The 21,476-nt window shown below is 41.3% G+C and overlaps 1 protein-coding gene across 1 annotated transcript in view; it reads right to left on the reverse strand.

Moving 5' to 3' along the window:
- Window positions 1-1,239: 1,239 nt before the first annotated feature.
- The window catches only part of LOC143337624 (5-hydroxytryptamine receptor 4), a 43,240-nt gene continuing 23,003 nt past the window's right edge, over window positions 1,240-21,476 (reverse strand). Inside the window, exon 7 of the mRNA XM_076757277.1 lies at window positions 1,240-3,811. Coding sequence (XP_076613392.1) covers window positions 3,718-3,811 — 94 coding nt within the window. The 3' untranslated portion in view covers window positions 1,240-3,717. The remainder of the gene's footprint in view (window positions 3,812-21,476) is intronic.

Here is a 21,476-nt window from a genome sequence, read left to right on the forward strand (position 1 = left end):
AAGGTATTTGCTTTAAAAAAAATCAGTTGAGAGGATGTGAGTGTTCACCATATTTGACAGGTGCTGGGCAGCGGTTCTCCAAAATCAGGCCCCTCCAGGTGATCATAAAGTGAATTTTGTGAGTCATGATACGATACGTAAGAAGGAAATGAGACGGTGTTTTCATTGTGCAAATTTAAGTCATGTTTTTGTAACTTGAGGGAGTGTAAAGTCAATGATTAAACACATTTTTTTCTTGTTTTTCTCAGACTGTACACTAATCCACCAATCTCAGCTTGTGCAGCTAAAGAGCTTCTTTCAAACAAAGCATCTGACTATCTTTTGTAGAAGGAAGAAGCTCCTCATGCAGACATTTTTGAAGGATTGTAATGTCCTTTAAACAGCATGAAACTCTTACCACATTCTTAACTTGGTTATAATTGACATGGAGATGGTTTAAACAGTCCTCATCTGCTGATGAAGGCCTAGCTAAAAGCGGTAAAAGACAAAGTTGACCAAACAAAAAAAAAACCAAAAAAAAACAACCTTTAAAGATGCTCTCATGGATATTTTCATACAAACAATAGCTCAAGTGACTATGTATAATGCGAGAGGGCTCCCTCGTAGCATGAACCCACAGCGAATTATAACCCAATCATACAGTTTCCTGCAGCTTTTGCATCATTTTACCATCATTGTTTTAGTTTTCTGGGCAGCAGCTTTACTGTTGTGGTTCACTCTAACTGCTCTCATCAGCACCATTTTCAACAGGCACCTGTTTTCAGAGAAAAAGCTCAAAGAAACTCACTGTGCACTACCTGCCCAGCACCAAACAACACACAAAGTTAGAATTACTAGCTGGTGAACATAGTGGAGCATTTGACAGTTAAAGTGACAGACATTTCTCTGAGGAGTTGATGGAGAGCAAAACACAGCTGAAAGGAGAGTGAATATTGGATTTCCTTTCTTCAGGTGTCCAGAAACACAAGTCCAAATGAATCAGTGCTGGATGTGTAAATAAACCACTGTTGTAATGTAAGACAAGTAGCCAAATAAATAAATTCATGCAGGTGTAATAAGCCATAACTACACTACTGACTCTGAACTAACATGCCATATTTCAGATGCTGGGTCTGAAATATGTTTGTCATCTTGGGTCTGTTTATCCTGCAGGTTAGAAGCTAAAATCTCTGGCCCAGAAAAGAATCTGTTTGCACCAAGTCATCATCAGATTCTGTGTTTATTCCTCATCTCCATCACACACAATAAAGATGAAATACAGGGCACAGTGGACTATTAAAAGCTCAGTCAGTCATTTAGCTCCTCATCTTTGGAGCTGGACTGTGGTTGTGCAACTTGTTTTTCTGAGGCAGAGATGCAAAAAGAGTCTGAAACAAAAATGCAGATCTCACTGATGACTGTAGGCGGCCGAGCCGGTTTCACACCTCGGTGTGTCAATCTCCTGAATGTGTTGTGATAGGCAGAGAGAGTGCGACAGACAGAGTTCAGATCTGTAAACTAAGCATCAAACACCGAAGGAGAGTTGAACCTGTGTTATATTCTTGAATCTACCTTTGAATCAAATCACTAGTGACTAGTGCTGCCAAAGTCACTGAGAAACAGCCAACATTGCAGCTCTATTCCAATTTTAGCTGGATGTACCTGCTCTTGGCCACTTTTTACTCATTATATTTGGGTTTTCCAAGCCCCGGCTCTCACAGGCTCCCTCATGAGTATGTTACATGCCCAACACGAAACTGCAGAGGGCCAAAACGAGTGGATGGCAAAGAAAGTAGAGACCAACTCAAAGCACAAATGAGAGCGAATATTGGACTTTTCTTCTTCAGCCAGCCTCAACAGAATCTTTCTGCCCTCTAGTGGTCAAAAGTTGCATTATATGACTTTAAAACAGTCAAATCATCACATAATTCAAAGACACAGACAAGCCTCTTTCTCTTCATCTGACTGACATCAGACCATAATATTCACCTCAGCCTGAAAGTGCTTATCATATCTAACAGGGAAAAGATTCACATTGATTGTTGAAGTGTTCTGATTTCTCACTTTCAAGTTCTCTGTGGAGAAAAGTTTTTCTCTGTGCTCTTTTTATTGGTTTTGTGAGCAGAACTCCATTAGAAAAACCTTACTTTTGATTGTCATTTCATTGTAAATGCTGAATGTTATTGAGACATACTTGATCTGAACCCAGGTTTTCAGGTACTCTAAGGCCAAACTCTGGGCTAAAATGAAAATGTGACGTAGGATCTCAGGTGTCCATGTGCAGGATAGCTCCCTGCACAGCTTGTCTCGTCTCTCAGCCTTGTCATGGTGGTTTCCAGCTGCTTTGCTCAAGCTGCAGGTTCAGTTTCCATAGTGTGAGACCAACAAGAAACTTTCATCTGCTGCTGAGCTTTAACGTGCATTTGATCATGTGTAAAACTTCATGTTTCATATAGTTCTTTCATGGTGGGGATATTTTTTTCATGCACAGAACACATTACCTGCAGTCGAAGAACATTTGCTCATTTCACAAGCTTTCAATCAGACCAGACACTTTGTTTTCTCAGATTCCTGAAACTTTTACTTCTTGAGATACAGTGCATGTACTGTATGGCAGCGTGTCTGTTTGAGCTATGTATATGTTTGTACGCTCGGTGCTTTGAAAGCATTTCTTATTCATTTGAAAAACAGTAAATTCCTACATATGCCACTGTCACTTCTTGCAGGATGATGATGATGATGATGATGTCTGTGAAGAGTGTTCCACCTTGCTGCCGTGGTGTAGAGCTGCACTACAAAACCAGCGTAACATCACTGTTGGGTGTGGTCGGATGCAACAGAGGAGAAACATCCAACCCATGAAGGTAAGTGCAACAAGATTTTATGTACCATGACACGTTTAGGCAAATGCTTCATCACAATGGTGTTTTTACGATGCTCTATCTCAGTAATCAATTCCTAATTCCACATCCTCAGCTTCAAAACTGAGTATGAATTGAAGGATAGGGATTAAAACATCCACTTCTGACATTACATCTCGCAGTCTCAGAGTGCCGTGCTGGTAAAAAGCAAGAATACAAACTGCTGTACAATAAACTGAACTTTAGTCTCGCTAAACTCAATTTTTCTTCACAAGTTGGCACCAGACGATGCCAGTTTTAGGATATGATGGAAAGTCATCATAGGGGTTAAAGGGCAGAAGATTCCTCTTGCTTCTCCCATCATGTTAGCCAGAGTTTGGCTTGTTTGCTGTAGTTTTCATGGTGCTGGACCACTGACATGATCTTTACATCCTGTCATCCAGATGTGCGCCTGACAAGAACAGTTCTTTAGGTTTTAGAATGGCAAGAGACCTGGAATCATATTGGCAGTGTGTTTCAGGCCATGGACACAAGCACTTTACAAACAGTACATGGATTCTGCAACAATATGCAATTTCTTTTCCCATGTAGAGACAAAAAGAGTCAGATTTGAGTTTCCTCACTTGTCTGATGCCCAGCAACAGTGCCTGTAACCTTTAGATTACCTCGAACAGCATCAAGATATGTGTAAAAAAAAAAAAAAAAAAAGTCAGTGATGATGATGCTGGATCATAGAGTGAACATCCAGGTAAGACAACATCCTCATGAACAGGTCAGGTCAGTTCACAGCAGATGTTTAAGATCACAGAGGCCAAGACGTGTGTGTCTCTAAACCATCCCTATCAGCTGATCATGCCACAGCTCTGTCAAGTCCTCCTCATAGTGGTCCAAGAGAGTCCTGGGACTCCTGCTCGTTGGCTAGTATTGTCCGTCCGTTGTCGCTGTGGCTCCGGTTTGGCAGGAAGGACAATCTGAAAGAGAGACAGACCTCTTTAGTGAACTTAGAAAGTTCTACATGAGCCTCACCGTTTACTGTTCACTCTCTTGCAGGAAGTTAGTGCTAATGCAAACTAAGGATTTCTTATTGCCACCTTCAGCTCACTTTTATTGTGAAGCAGCCACTAAAAATGCAACTAAGTCACAAAGTCAGTGCTGTCTGTGATTCTTGCTGAAGACAACAGCCACTTTGGGCATTTTTCGACAGCAGATCTGTTTTAAATATTGCAGGGAGTAAGGGAACAAGAAGCAGAAGCAACAGTGAACTGTTAGATGAAGAGCTGCAGGCGGCCGGCTGCACACCTTGTCTAACTCTTCCTAATGTGCCCTGCGTCAGCTCAGGTGTTCTCACTGTCCAACACAGAACAGGGTGGCACACCATAACCAGTCGCAACAGTAACTGACTTTAAACTCTGATGTCTGGACATCTATCAGCAGCCTCAAACTCTCTCAAAGTCCGCCTTAAGCAGTTAAATAAAAAAACAAACTGATTTGATTGGTATTTCAATAAATAGTTGGGAGGAAAGGTTAAACCCAAGGCAGACGCAGTTGTGTGATAGCTCTGCTGGCAAAGAAGAGTTTCTGTGGCAGAGCCAGTGGGAATACAAGACGAAAGAGGCATGGGAAATGAACAAAGAGCGAGTGGGAACCACTGTCCACATTTTTCTTAAAGTCAGCAGCAAAGTCCTCTGCGGAGAGGGAGGAAGAAAAAAATGAAGCTTGTTTAAAATGGCAAAAGGACATTTTAGTATTTGTTTCTGCAGTAACAGTTTATTTAGCAAGTACAACCTTAATAGAATATAAATATAAAAATAGTTATCATAGCAAAAAGCAAAATATTTAGTGATTTATTGTGTACTGTATGTTTTCATTGGTTGAGGACTGAGCTCAAGAAAACAGCAGCAGCATTTATTTGTTTAGAATCCGAATGGATGTTTGTTCATGATGTTCTGGTAGCTTTACAGCCATGACAGTTTGAGGTTTTCCAAGTACTGCAAGCACACAGGCACTAGATACTGTGACCAAATGCAGTACTGTATTTACACAATGTTGTCTATCAGGCCGGTACTGGCCTTTTAATACAGATCCGTCGTTTCTCGCAGATTGTGCAGAAAACACAAAAGCAAGCCACAAAGGTTTGATGCCACTTATTTCAGCACACACATCTACTTAAAGAGCTCCTTGACACCAGGAAATCTTGTTCATCTGACCTCCAGTGGCTGACATTCACATTTTTCTACAAACAGAAATGAACATAATCAGAATCATTTCAAATGTGCTGTAATCACATAAGAATTCTGCACACAGTAACTTTAAAATGCTGAACGCATCGTCAGAAACAGCGGTGCTGTGTCATTCATTTGTGCACCACTCTTAGTCAAAATACTGTGGTTTCAATCTTCCATTCACTCCATCATGTTTTTCAGTGTTAACCAGTTCAGTGTTCTGGTAAGAGATTCAATCCAAGCACAAATTTAACCCCAAATGCATCCTGAGTCGGCAAAAAGTCCTTTACTGTGGAGGAATTTTCAGTAATCTGTCCCATCTGTGTGAGGACTGTATGACATCATGAGCGAGGGACAACAGCACCAAAAAACACACACACACACCTGAACGGAAGTCCGGGTGGATTCCTTCTGGTAAGTCCCTGTGATTAGCTCTTATCAGACCTTTCACTACAGTGACCACACACACACCCACACCCACACACACACAGTCCCTTGTGGAGGCATGTCCAGGGTGAGGAGGCGACGGGGGGAATATAAACAGAAATGTTCTCTAACTTCTGCTCCTCTGCTTTGTGTGTTTTCTGTACAGCGAGTCTGTTTACTGTCCAAACACAGCTTTGTCTGTCCCTCTGTCTGTCTGTCACACAGTCATGCATGAGAACAGCCACTAGGGGAAGGATCAGTATCAGACAACACAACCCGGAAACACTGAGGAGGAAATTTTGAGGGAAACGGGCACATGGATTCCAAATATAGACAGAATGAGAGTGTGAGGTCCAAAACCTCAGCCACAAAACCACTCATCTGAGTTTACCTCACGCGACTTATCTGACAAACAAGAGAGGGTGGATGGCTGGATGTAAAAAGCACAAGACTATGACATCAGAGACCAGATTAGCATCCTGTGTCCCAGGTGTGGTTTGGCTTTGGATGCTTCAACTCTTGGTGAGGGTCAGACATAAATCAGTGGTGAAAAAGAGTCAGCACTGAACCAAGACCACAATCTTTCCTTGACCTTTGCTAAGTGCTCTCAGCTCCCAGGAGTAAATCTCGCCGGGAAAACAAATGAAAGACACTAAATATGAACATTTTTCACAAGAATGTTTTTACTCTCGTGCTGAAAAATGCCGAAGAATTATGTCTCCTACGAAACGCACAGCGTCAGCCGCACGCCACTGAAAACAGTGAATTTAGCTGATTGAAACAATGTGATGTCTGTATGTTTAGATCTGACTCTGAGAAAGTGTGTCAATCAGTGGGTTCAGAGCATATCATCCGTGCATACCTGAATAATGTCTTCATGTTTGTTTAACCCTCACATCCATAGTATCCTGGGTTCATCCTGCATACTCCCTGCATAAACACACTTCAGCTTGAATAAGTAGTCTGAAAACAATATTGGCAGCATCTCTCCCAACAACAAACCGCTGCCAGCAACAGCTGCCCCTGCTGCCTTCAAGAAGATTAGATGTTTATTTAGTTTCTTTTAATTGAATTGTCATGCAGAATTCCTTAAATAGACCCTCCTGAGAAATCCTTTTTCCCCTCATCTCCTGCTCTTTACGAAGCAAAACCCTTCCTTATCCCAGAGCTCCGAGTCTGGACTGCATTATGTGAAAACTACATGGAACGTCTTTGCAGGGATGAAGATGAAAACCGCTTTAATTCGACCATAAACAAATTCATGCTTACATTTAGCATCATTAAATGAATGCTTTCCTCAACATCTGGGGGCATTTTGGATTTAAGATTGATTCACAGTTAAATTCACATGTCCAGTTTGAGCAAAACACCAATATACCACTGATAAAAGATGTTTAGACTTCTTATCAGAGCAATGAATTCACATACAGTTGAGATATAGGTCACTTTGCTGGACTTACATATACGGTATTGTTCACAAGCAAAACACGAGCATGTTATCCTTAAATCTTATCCGTAAGGCTGAGGCAGATGTTTTGACTCAGATGAAAGATGACATTTCTAACACATACACATTAAACATATGAGTCCAATGCACTGCTCATATCTCCCCTCGACAGCTTTTAACCGCAAGAGGTGTAGCTTAAATTTGGCAAGTGTCATAAAACAAATAGCATTTTTCCTCATAATAATAGAACATAAAATAAGGAGGGGTGTGTTGGAACTTTCCCACAAGTCAAATCAAATCTTATGATGTGAGTTTCATGAGGAAATCGCAGGGCTAACGCTCGGTCCAGAGATAGTTCAGAGTCGACTCCCAGCAGAGTTTTCCTTCCTGTGTCTCCTCTAATATGTCTCGCTTTCTGCTTTTTTCACTGTCCAACTGAGAGAAAAAGAAAAAAAAGGATGAGGTGAGAGGGATTTCTCTTCCAACACATGTGCACTTTGGTAATTGTCCATCCTTTTGTTTAGTTTGAGGGCAGTAAAAGGCTTTGTGAGGCCGTGTCCGCTGTCAGGTCCAAACATAAACGTGTAGGGAGACAGTGGAGCGTCTTGCGTGGTCGCAAGGAGAGAAACTAGAAACGACTTGTGGGATTTTACTAATTTCTCTCGTGGGAATCTTCAAATATGTCTCTGTTTCTATTCTGATTCTCAGCAGCAACTGAACCTGAACTGAACTGCAGGGGTGATGACAGCACAGCTCATGTACACTGAAATTTTCATGGCATGAAACCCCATTTTTGACACTATTTATAGACCGTGTTTCTTTCTTCTTCTTCTTTTTTCATTATTCCCCCTTTATGTAGTGGTTTCTTTGTGGCTGAGCGGCAGGTTCTGCCATTCGTGTGCTGGATTCAAACTGCCTTCAATCACATGTGGGGTTGACAGGAAATGATGCCTTACCTTCATTAGCCGTCAAATAGCAGCAATGGGTGGAAACAAGCGTTCACTCATATTGTCTTTTAATGCTGATTTACTCAAAATTTGATACAAATTTGTGATACATTTGGATGGAAACCCAGCTAAAGATATCAGCCTCACGGTCTCTTCACTCTCCCACAGCCGTGCCAGAGTGCTAGTTACTGTTCATGCTATCCCAACATTTCCTGCTGGTGCAGCTTCACATTCAAAGCATTCACCTGTCAAAACGTGGGGTGAAACAATGCATATCGCAAAATCGAGAATACTGCTGAAAAGATGAAAGTCTGAGTTGTTCTGTCTGCAACCTTAAAAGTACTAAAAACGTCCCCGTTGGAAGCAGCTGTTGGTCACCTGCAGCCCCTACCAGCCAGTTAAGAGCAGTGAGGGGTCAGCAGTCAATGGCTGGATAAAACAAAATAGTTAAATGTGCACAAAAAATATTGGTCTGTTGGGTCCAATAGTATTCAAGATAAGCTGCGGACAGACAAACATGGATACACGAACGTGTGATCCCCTTCCACAGCAGGAGCTGCCACTGATGTGACTTTCAGTACTTTGGCAGTCTTTGTGTCTGTTTGTCTATAGTTAAAAAAATTAACAAAACAGGATGTGGTCATTCTGGTCACAGTGGATCATTTTTAAATATTGCATGCAATTGCATGGAGTCATGCAACAAATAGGAGCACAGTGTTTGGCTGCACACCTCTAAATCCTCAGCAAGGTAACCAAGTTTACTTTCTGCTGTTGTGTGGAAAATGACTCCCGCCGTGTGCAGCGTGAAATCAGATCTGTGCTGCCATTATTACTGTCTGACTTCCTTATTAAAGCAATGCGAGTGTGCTCGGCTGTGCTGTAAACAGATACACCAGCTGCTCTTCTACCTGTAGCCTTGTTTTGACAAAGTAGCTGCTCAAGGACTATTAAACCTCATTTGCTGTTACCACAGTCACCACAGGTGTCGCTGGATTAACCAGGACTGAGTAACAGTAACATTTGAGGTGTTCATTTATTCTAATTTCTTCAATCCACAAACTCCTTTCAGTGGAAACATGCCTGAGAATCAGTTCTGAGGCCAGTTAAAAACAGACCAGTGCAGGTCATGTATTCAACTTGCTGCCCATAACTGCATCTGGCGCCTGTATGCGGCCAGATTTGCTGTTATCCATCAGTTAGTTTGATCTGTGGCTGAATTCCAGTCGGACAAATTAAAACAGCAGATGAGAACACACATCAAAAAGCAACATGCGCGGGAAGAAGATCGTGAGAAAGGAGAACTCCTTGATCTGATTTTTGAAGGGATTGTAGCTCTTTTGGGAAAAAAGAGCGGGTTTTAAGTGACAGCAGGCACTTCAGATGAGGCTTCTGAAATGATATTTATTGTTTTATTTGTTGTTTAGGCAGTCGTTTGTGTTTGTTGGCCCCGATGTTTCTACTGCTTCAGGCCGTTGATTGTTTTCTGATGGGCTGCTCGTGCTATATGTGGATATTTGACAAACAAAAAAGGTTTTGTCTTCTTTTAAATGAAAAAAAAAATGGGAAAAAAATACAAGCTTTTGATTAAAAGAGGCAAGCCCTTCACTTCCAGTTTTATGGGAAGTTAATAAAGGATGCTTCTCCCTTAAGGTCTCGTGAAATCCTGACACTAAAAAGCCTTTGCATGACCGTTCTGAGGCTGCAATCACAACTGAGCCATTTGGAACTGTATCAAAGCCACATTCAGTACCTGTCCTCTTGCTTAGGATTCATGCATGGTTCAAGTATATTTAAATATCATAAACAATCATGCTGAGAAATAATGCACATGTTGAACAAGCAGCTTTCAGTGGTGGAAAGAAAAGCAGGAATACCACAGCGTGGAAATACTCTATTACAAGCATTGGCATCAAAATATACACACAGAAAGTATTCAGTATGCAGAATGATCTGATCAGAAAAATCTATTTTATATTATTGAATTAGAATTATTGATGGATTAATGTGTGCATTACTTTAAGTTTTCACTATATACACTGCTAGGTAGCTTTTTGCTACTATCTCACCATGGGTCACTAAAGTCTCATTAATATTTTATTTGTTGATTGTATTTTGTATTCTTAATCCGAATCTGTAACAGTAACTACATTCAAGTAAAGTACAAATACCTGAAAACTGTACTAAAGTATAGTACTTCAGTAAATGTGCTTAGTTACATTCCACCGTTGACAACATGATCTAACCAGTCTTTGCATACGGTGTGCTTGCATGTCTGTTATGAGAGTAAATATCTCAGGTACCATCCTGCTGTTGCTGTCAAATCCCTTTAAAAGTCATCTGCCATGCACCCCCCTCACATTTCCTCTTGTTGCACCACTCCAAATGCAAAAATTCTCCATTTCCTCCTCACTGTCCTGCGCAACAAGCGACTTGTGTGAAAGACATCATCTAATCTGTAACGTGACCTGAGGAGAGATTGACTCGAGATAGAGGAAAGGATTGTGTTCCTTTAATTTTGTGCTAATATCTTTCGGGGACATTAAATAATCAAATTTCACTCTTATCTCCTCTTTTGGGGATCTGAAGTAGTGAGGAGGGAGCGCTGATGGGGAAGAGAGATTAGGTGAGTTTTCCCACAGGAACAGTGAGGAGCAGGCTGGCGTGGATGCAGTGCCGGTGTTAGCCTGACAGCAACAGATGAGCCTCCCTCGACCAGACGGGCAGATATTACTGGAGGAGCTACTTTTCCTCTTTCTAAACAATCTACTGATGCCCACCTATGAGACCATGCAGCAGGTAAAACCTCTCAGCGTGGTAACAAACTGCTTTCAGTTTCACTGTGCCCTGCCGGCTGCAGGCTCATGCCGTGTGCAGCATAAAATCAGATCACGGTTGCGAACAGAATGAAGGAAAAACACCGACTTTTTCATTAAAACCAATAGTTTGTTTTGCTGCCCACAGAATTACGCGACCTGTAGTCACAGTAAATGCTATTTTTATTCAATACAATAACCGAGACATTTATTTCTTCCCACACTTCAATACTTGTGCACATGCACACGCGCATAAATGGAACGACAAATCCAGGCTGAAGCCTCGCTTGGACAGCTCCGGCACTCGAGGGAAGTTCTTCGGCTAATTGGCAGTGTGAATTCATTCTGATAGCCTGGAATCTGGGCCAGTGAGGCTGCAGTACAACAAATATGTTGGACAGACAGCTGGGAGTCGAAAGATGCATCACGAGTGCCAAAATCCAAGTATGCTGGGCTCTAGTTTGATAATTTAGGGACACCTGAACTGTGTTGATACAGAGAAACACAGAAACATGAGGTGCAGCCTTTTAGAGAGCCAGATTTCGACTTGAACTGCTTTCTACACACAAACAATGCCAATCCCTCCCTCCTCCATGAATTTGTTTTGCTCCTTGTGGTAAATGCATTAGATATCTGCTGCTCTCGTCCAGGCCTGCCTAATTTCAGAGGCTGACTTTTCTTTCCAAAACCTCAGCTCATTCCAAATTGAAGATTTCTCGTCTCTCTTCCTCGGACCAAAGCGAATGAAAGTATCTAGGGCATGAAAGAACTTAAAAACTGAGGATACCCCGAGCACAGTACACAACCAAAAATCCAAACATAAACAGAAATAAAAAGGTCTCATCATTAGGTTGATCTCATTATATTGAGGACAGAAGGAGGAATGAATTCGGTTCAAGACCCACGTCATCTTCCGACATCAAAACATGCTCTGAGAAACCTGAGACGCTCAACTGGAGCGTCTTTGCTTCTTAGAAAATTACAAATACTGACCACACAGTGACAAACGCTCTGCTTTCAGATGGCCAAAAGATGCCTTTGTGATTAAAGTTGAGGCCACAAACGCGCCTTTCAAAACAAACTTTAACACTGAACCACAGACTGCACACATCACCATCCGTCCACACTGGTGTCCTGCAGCCCTCTTTTTGAGCGTGGACAGAAAATGCTCAGCCTTTCCTGTTTGGTCGTCTGCTGTTTTCCTGTGGATGATGCAGCAGCAGCCATCCAGAACAAAGAAATGTTTTTATGCAATGACCTGACACCATCTCCCAGCAGATCTTATAAGGAGTAACCTCAGTACGGTCTTCATTAATATACAAAATGCTATTTTTATTATGAACATGCTGGCAAATGTTTTATGTTGTCTTTCATATTTGATCACTCACTGAAAATGTTTAAGACATATTTATATGGCTCTGCAGTCCACTGGAATGAGATCAGCTTATTTATTTAATGTGGTTCTGCATCTCTTATATATATCAGTCTTGAATGTGATATTAATTTTGGCCATATCGCTCCACTTCAGGGCTGACTCCCACCATATAGCAGGCACTGGCTTTAACAAAACAAAGAAAATTCCTTCCTCTCTCCAAACAGAGCTTGCTCTGTGAGTAGAATAAAAAAGATTTCATCTGACCGACTTTGAGTCCTGATCTCCCTCCATCCCACTGAAGTTAAACCAACTCACTTCCTGCACCGAGATGGACCACCTGATAGTGAGTAGCCGCTTCTATTTTAGATGCTGTATGTCTGCGTGTTTGCATGTGTGTGTGTCAGTGTGCATCCAAGAGGAAGACGATCTCATTTGTCTCCTATTTGCATCTTTCAACATTTTTATCCTTTTGTTTTTTTTTGCTGGATGAAATTGTGCTCAATCACTAAACCTAACTTTCTGTGACTCATCACAAACTATTAATTAAAGTGATGCAGTGAATATAATAGAGCAGCGTTTCACAACCTTCAGCGGCAGAAACATGGCCGAAACTTTACTTTAAGTCCCTTTAAGCACTATATAAGCACCTAATAAAAGGTTTATGACATGTTAAAATGTAATTGTAAGCAGATTTATGTGTATATTAACGTATTTATCAACAATTCTATCTCCTCCTGTAAGAGGAGACTGATGTATACACAGACTATCAATGACAATAAAGTAAAACACAACTGTAATGACATGAATTATGTCTTTATATGAGAAGTAATCAAAGTTGGCAAATGCTGCACATTAAGAATAACTTAGAAATATAATCTTATATTGGCTTACAATTACATTATACTAATGTCGAGAGGAATGTAATTAAAGTATGCACAAGCCTAATGTGTCGTCTCCACTTAACAAAATAACTAGTTGTGTTCCAGTGACAGCCTCATATTAACTTAAGAGTAATTCCCTGCACTAAGGAAGCCTTATACAGACCTTAAATTTGAGGGAATTAGAGTTGGATCGCTTCGAATCCAAAGCACTCTGGCCAACATCTTTAGTTTTTAAACCACATCATGCATATTTTCTGTCATATGGCCCCCTAATACTGATGTGAACACAGACGCTGGCTGCCTCAGAGAAAGGACATTAAACTAAAAACCCAGAAAAATGACCAGCAGTTGCTAAGTTTACACAATTTCTAGTTAATGAGCAAAAACATATAAAAACACATGTATGGTCTTATTTTTTGAAGGTTTAAATGGAAGTCTATGCGTGTGTATCCATGTGTAGCCGTTGTGTATTTACCACAAAGCTTCTCCAGCTGAGATCTTTCCCATCGATTCAGGAATCCAATCGCAATATCAATTTATACCCGAGAGTGACGGTTGTTTTTATTTAATAAAACTCAATTAAAATAAAGTAAAGTGAGTGACAAGCAGCCTAGCTCTGAGTTTTATCTGGCTGCACCAGAAAATGTTGGACCGAGCTCTAACGCCTGTAGAACTACTAGCCGACCACTACTTAGACAAAAAACTTGCAACTATCTTCCTGCCAATCAAACTAACACACACACACACACACACACACACACACACACACACACACACGCACACAGCCTTGTCAGTCAGTATAACTTAAGTGTGAAAAACACACTTCAGTCTTTTGGCAAAAGCTGAAACAGTCAGAAGCTTTCTGCAGCCAAAGTCCATCTGGAAAGCAGCAGAAGAAGAACATCAGCGCTGATGGACTATGGCAGATCCAACAGCGGTCATTAGCGTCAAGCTGCTCGTCAACTTCCATTGTCCCATCTGAGCACGCGTCCGCGCTCTCTACAGAAGGGCTGTCTGCCAGTAATTTCTGATGGCATCCAAATCGATGCAAGATTCTGCAGGTCAGCCAGATCGTGTACAAATTGCTCAAAATTAAGCCAATGGAGAGCAGGATCGCTGAGGGAAAAAAAAAAAAAAAAGAAAAAAAAGAAATCTTCCTCCTGTCAAAAGTTTCCCTGCACTTGCAGTGCATTTTCAGTTTCGTTCTCAATCCCTGAAAAGTTCCACAGGTGGGAAAAAAGCTAGAAAAAAAAAAGCTTTTAGCATGTTTTGCAAGAGTTCAAGTACACAGTATTCTGTCTGTCTTAGTGGAACATGATGGAATAAAAGCTAATGAATAAAAAAAAAAACATTTACAGATGCTAAATGATGATAAATCACTTTAACACAGACATATTAAACACTCAAAATAACAATTTATAGAGCAGTCAGTTGTTTTTAAAACGCTGTGGATACTTTCCCAGCAGCCAAAACTGAATAACTGAGATTCTATCATGTGATATATTGAGTTAACCATCAGCTGAAAACACCACCATCTATTCTGGGAAAAACAACAGACTGATGGAATGATGATTCATCATTAAAGCAATTAGCTATTTACATTTCAGATGTCCTAAAAGTCTCCGTCTTCATTCTCGCTTCAAACATGTGGACACGTTTTTCACAAAGACATCTATCTTTTCACTGTTAAACCCCATCAGACGCTGATCTGTCTTATCTTTCAAGTACATTAGAGTGAAATCTGTGACCCATTTGATGACTAATCCACGGGTTAAGAGAAACGGCTCATTTTCTCCTATCTGCTTGCTGTTGCTAAGGATACAAATAGTAGAAAAACACTTGAGGCGAAGCAATTTTTTTTTTTTTTTTTTAAACAAAAAACTCTTTAAACGTCTGGTTCACTGGAGGGCTTACAGCACACAGAGTATCACAGAAAGACAGGAGAGAATCTGGAGGAAGGACGGTAAATAAGAAGCTTGCTTTCTCTCCTCGGTGGCTCCGCTGATTTCAGCGTGACCACAGGGTGGAGCGGCTCAGCGGGCGGCAGCAGAGGGCTGAGGCTAAACTGAGCTCTGTGAATATGTGTGACAGTGTGAAATGCTCGGTGTTGCTAAAACACAACTTTCCCCGAATAAATGCCGTGCACACACACAAAAAAAACAAGAGAACATGAGCCGCAAGGTGAGCGTGTGCTGATGCTGAGGCGGTGTGATGAGGGGTGTGTGACACATGTTAATCAGATTTGCGAGGGGAAGTGACCCTGGTTGGCCTCAGCTGCAGTCTAATAAGTCCATCATGCTGTTATCGCGTCATGTGTATGCCATTGCCAGCCTGATGGTTAGATTTAAATGACAGTAATAAGCAGTGGCTTTTAACAAAATCAATCCAAAAAAAATGAACATGTGATATGGCAGGACATGAAAAACAACAGTGTGTTTGAAGAAATGTCTTTAATTATTATTTACCACAGAGCATAGATTTCTGACCCACTTCACAACCAGCATCTCTATTCTTCAGCCGTCTCCCCCAACTATTCAAAATTTTAGATTTCATTTATGTTTTTGCCCAAAAGTTAATTGTTATAGTTGTTGCATATGAACACATAATGAGCTGAATACCAGTATGAGATGCCGGCACATCCCATAATTCTCAACCAAAATTAATTTCCTTTTCTTGGGATCAAGATACTTAAGCACAGCAGCCCTTTGAGCTAAATACATCGTAATCAAAATAACATGCTGATGTTGATCAGCTATAATACTTATCATCTTTACCATCTTGGTTTAGCTTGTTAGCATTGCTAACATTCGCTAATTAGCACTAAAGGCAGCAGAGGCTGATGAGAATGTCAGTAGTTTTTCTTGTGCTTATTGTGCCAGAAAAAAAGTGAAAGTTACTACAATTGATCTTGAGCAGGGCCCAAATGTTTGAAATTTTGACATTTCATGACAGTCAATAAGACAAAAATGTCAAACTTGTGGTGCAATGGGAAAAGTCAGGGGGTCACCAGAGATTCATCCCATGGGGAGCATTTCAAGAGCCAGACTGTTTGCATGGAGAAAAGTACGTGCAGGCACCTGGGATCACTGCATATTATCAAGAGCCTGCTTGTGTGTCTTCATATACTGAAGACCGTATCGTTTGTACTGAAACAAGGCCAACTGTTGTAACTAAATACTAAAGCCCGACCATGAAATGCCACTATTACAGGGAAATATAACCGAATCAGTTTTTCAGCAGTAGCGGATTCTTCCAGTTATTTTCCATGTTAGACTGGAAGCGTGCCATCCACCTGTGATACCAAAATACCTGTTAGACTAAGCGTGAACTTGTGTGTGAGTTCATAATCTGTGAAACAGACAGACAGAGATCCATCTTTGTTTGACAGAGATCATTTCTGCCTCCGTCCCAGCCAGCCTCTCTTCCTCTCTGTCTTCCTTCATTGGAGTCAAATTGAGTTTTTTTTATCACTTTTACAACAATTTCCTCTCTACCTCTCTTTATCTAACTGTACACTTAACAACCCATAAAACACTACCAGCAAAGGGCTTCCAGATATCTCCAACACACACACGGTTTATGGTTCATCAAGCAACGAGAGGCAGTAAAGTCACATGTGATGTTTGGCATGCTGGGGGAAGGCTACTGAAGCTCTGACTGAAAACACAGCGTCCAAACAGTTTCCTAGAAAGCAATTTAACTGGTCTCGACTGCATTGGACTGAATGAATTGAACCAAACTCATTGCTTCTTTGGGGGAAATATGTTCTGCAGACAGAGTTTAAAGTAAAAACACATGATCAGAACGGTGAAAACAAATGAACAAACAAATCCGAAAGAATGCCTGAACCTCATCCCCGGATTTAGTATCAGCTCTGCACGACGCGCATGCTGACTGCCAGACTTTCTGTCAGGTTTAACCTGAGCCTTTGTATTGTTGAATCAGACATGACTCTGTTATTTTTCTCTCTTTTGATCGGACAGAGAAATGCAAAGTATGTGACTCACCTGAAGCTAAAACGAGGTAAGCCTACAGAGTGACAGATGCTCCAACTCCACCGAACACACAAACACACACAAACACACAAACACACATCTCTGCAGCGCTTTGAACATCAGTTGTTCTGTTTCCAGCAGCTTTCTTCACAAAAAAACATAAAAGCAACAGCAGCAAAAACTTCAGGAATGAACATGTGACTACAGAAAGTAACCGCACAACGCAGTGGATTATGGGTAGCAGAAGCTCGATGCTAACGTGATTAGCAGCAGGTGCTCATGCTTGAAGAGCTAAGCAGAAATAAAATGAGTCATGAGATTTTTTTTGAACTCATTCCTTCCTAAAATGTCTAACCTGGCAGGGCGACAGGATATCAAAAGTTTGCCCAGCGAATAAAGTGCTTATGAGTCATGTTAGTCTGCTAAAAATGAGGCCAGAGCACCCAAAGAAAGCAAACACAACAAAATACAACAAAGCTGACGTTCCCAGAATGGTTTGGACAGTTTGCAGGTGCGATCGCACCCTTACTCATCATCATCATCGTCATTGCATACAGTATTTATCCACCTTGTGCTGCTGGTGACATCAGCGGGAAAAGACGTAGAGCAGTCCAGCATTTGGAGACGTAACATTGAGTCTGCTCACAGAACGATGGCAAACAGAGATAGTGTAAGTCCTCAGACGCCCCATCAGAAGCCTGGCGAGAGATCTGATGCAAAGTTCGGTCACAGTGTTTCAACGTGCTGAAATAAAGTTGGGATTTATTTTCCTGCTTGGTGTTGGTTTTAGCTGCGTCTCCGTCAGGCCGACAGTCGGCTGAGGGTGAAGCCCTGGTGGGGTTCTGGCTGAGGGTCACTTTCTTTGGACAATTCTGTGATCCAGATGTCTGAATGACTAACAAAGCAGACACTGACTCCACCATCCCCTTTTTTTTTCATTTAGGAATATTGTTGATTTCATAAGGAATTTTCCTACATCTCCATGGACATAAATAAGAAACAGGAAATATTTATATCACTGCAGTCAGACAGAGCAAATGTGTAACTATAGCTTCAGCAGGATGATATTATAAAACTAATTCAGCTTCTGTTTAAAGGCTGACTAAATGTGCACCTGAGTTGAAAGTCCGTGAGATACAGATGGTTGCAGATACCCAGAAGGTCTTCAATGCCCCAAATATATATATATATATATATATTTTTTTTTGAAGAATAAATAAATAAATAAATAAATAAATAAATAAATAAAAGCCTTTTGTCCCTCGCAGAAAAAGACTGCCTTAATTGAATTTCAAAGAGCTGATTAGCCCAGGTGGGTCCATTCTATGGTCCAATTTGTAACCAAGGCAACAGCGTCTCTATTACAGAGGAGAACAGAGCAGCCAGAGACACGTGAGAGGCTGAGGGAGAGATGAGTCTCATTTAGCATCACAGATGAGTTCAGAGCGTCCAAACCGAGTCGAAAGCCGAGGAGGAAGAGAGAGCAGCCGCTGTGATCAGGACAACAGTTGTTTAGGTGTCTGTATCTGTACGTTCCCTATTTTTTATTACCTAGATGTGAGGCTCTCGTGTTCTTTTTTTCAAGTACAAAAGATGATAATTGACATTAAGCCTGTTTTTTTTAAGAGCTTGAGATGAGAGAGGCAGGGACGCCCCGGCGAGCTAGTGGAGACATTAATTGCACATAATTTCTCTCTTTCCCTTCTCTTTGTCTCTTTACTCTCAATTCGAGTCATAAATGTCAGACAGATCCTCTCTTCAAACCCTTCAATCCTAAATTTTTAAAGTTAATCCTAGAAATCAAAGATGGCAAGTAGCAGCTGAGAGGAGAGAGAACGGTGATTATAGAAACAAACATTTAACACCAGCGTTCAGCAAGAGGAGCTGAAGGAGCAGAAGATAACAAACCTTCTGGGTGAGAAAGAGACAGGGAGGGAGGACAGTGAGACGCAGAGAGGAGCAGCTGGAGGATTTTAGGTTTCAATCAAACAATAATAAATCATACAAGTCTCATAATAAATCACAGACTGGAGTGTTTACACGTCTCCGGCCTGCCTGTCCACACTAAGCGCCTGCGGTCGATAATACGAGCTCTTCTTCAGCACTGACCTGCTTCTCATTCATACAGTTACACACCTGCAGAAAGTGCTGCCGCCTGTACGACCGCAATCTGAGCAGGGCGAGTGATAACGATCAACTTTCATGTTTTTTGATGATGTTGACAGTGCTCGGCTCCGGCATCACCGGGCAGTCGTGCTCTCCTGATGATGTGAGGGGTAAACCACATGAGAGCGACGGGTGATCATCCTTAATAACACCGAATAAAACCACGCAACCTCAACCAAGATGGACAGATCTATTCTGGGACACTATTTTCCCAAGACAAGAAGCCGCTCAGTCTTCTGAACCTCTTCCCTCAAATATCTGAACAGAGCTACAGACTTAAGGCTAAACTTAAGTTCAAAAAATGAAGGCTCAGGGCTCGACTTGGACCTGACTCACTTGAGACGTTTCTCTCTAAAGATTTGATTTGAAAATCATCAAACAAATGAAGCAAATGAATAGGACAGCACCAGGCAGGCTTTGAATAACCGCACAGCTTGAAGCAGAGCCTTGGCTTTCAAAGACTTGTCCCGCAGGACTTACGACAGCTCTGTCCCCAATTTACTGACATGAGCTACAATCAGGGTCTGAAATTAATTTTAAACAATTTGTCCTCACCCGCCACTGTGGCAAGTCACTGAACATTTGTGTCAGCCGCTAGAACACTAGGACACTCAGTGCTGTACTGTACGTGTATTAAAGGCGGTATTCCACTGATTTAGTGTTGGATTTCTATGAAGATGAGCAACATGTGGGAGGCAGGTAAAAAAGATCAAAACGAAAGCACCAAAGGCTTAAATAGCCTCAGCTTTAGTCTCTAGTATGGGTCAAGCTCAACCCAAACCCTGGAACTTACTCTAGCTTGCTATGTTACAAGGTCTTCAAATCCAATCTGAGACAACCCTGATGACATCACTATGACATCATCATTTGGGTTGTATTCTCGGACTTGACAAACCTCCTCAAAAGCCACAGATATACATAACAACTCACAATATACATAGTCTCTGTGAGTAAAATTGGATAGTGCTGTTTTAAAATAACCAAATCATCTGCATTGTCTCAAAAACTCTTCTGCTTTCATTATTTTGGTGTTTCAACAACTATTTCACACTGCAGTTTTGCGCCCGTAGCTCATCTGTCTTCTTCCCGGCTGAAACCTCCTGCATGGACCTTATTTCCCTACATGGAGCTGAATGTTTTATCTTATCGTAACAATCACAACACAGAAACATTCAGGGTGGAAAAAAAGCAGCATTGATTGAGCGCGGCGGCAGGGCCCTGAGCCAAAGGTTCATCTTTCCCTTCTCCCACGTGACCTTCATTCCTGAGAGATTTCAAATTCTGCTGTTTTCAAATCGCTGAACAGCTGCGCTTCGCTTCGGCACCGACTGCCAGTTAAATCACACAGGGATCACACTGATTGTACGTGGCTGATAACAGTGGCCGCCGCTGGGTTGTATTTATGGGATCCTACAGGGCTTGTGATCTCAAGTGAACTCAGGACGGCTCACGCCAAACCTGATTAACTGTTACAGGAAGAGTCTGACATTCTGAGTTGTAGCTTGTTATTTTTCTCACCAGACAATTGACACTTCAGGGAAGCAAGTTTTCATAATAGCCCTTCCTGCCCTCCCTAAAATGTTTACCTCCATGCTCTGTTATTACGTCGACCTGTCTACCTGTGCAGGTTTGCCTCTGAGAGCTAGGCAGGTCTTCTGAGGTCTGATCTGTGCACATTCAGCCTCGAATCAACCTTTTAAATTACACCTTTCACTCTGGTTTGACTCACTTTTATTTTTGAGTTCAAGCTCACACATTCAGCCCACACTGTTTTAGGCACTGATGTCAGCTGCTCTGAAGGAGGTAAGATGACAGAGCTGCGAGTATTAAGGAGGAGATTAACCTTGTAAAACTTGGAAAAATTCATTGTCCCCACTTCTAACCACCTGTAGAATCAGTCACTCTGCTGATGATGCAAGGTTTTTTTTTTTTTTCTCTAATGCGAAGGTTTTTGTCTTGAATTTGGTCAATTATTAAACATTAACATTATCAAACTAAACCTTAGTCTTAATTACAATATAGACACATGTCTGGCTGTGATCCTCTTTTATGTCACAATATGAAGATTAAGTAGGCAACTACTTTGTTTCCAAACTGTCAGCAGTTATTTACACATAAAACATGTGAAATCGAGCTGATTTAAATCCTTTCAGAGATGATTCAGGGATGGGTTTACAAAAATAGTCCTGAAATTATTCTTTTAACTGGGATTTGTGGCAAATGTGCACTACAGCTGCCCTTAATTAGGTAATTAAAAGTGCAGTTAGGTTTTCTGGCTTTTATACAGGGTTATCACATCTTTAACATCTGGAGCTCAAAAAGGATCATCGAGCTGAATCAACTTAGCTAAACATTAATACGAGT

The sequence above is a fragment of the Chaetodon auriga genome, chromosome 19 (genome assembly GCF_051107435.1).
Source record: "Chaetodon auriga isolate fChaAug3 chromosome 19, fChaAug3.hap1, whole genome shotgun sequence".
Classification (NCBI taxonomy): Eukaryota; Metazoa; Chordata; class Actinopteri; order Chaetodontiformes; family Chaetodontidae; genus Chaetodon; species Chaetodon auriga.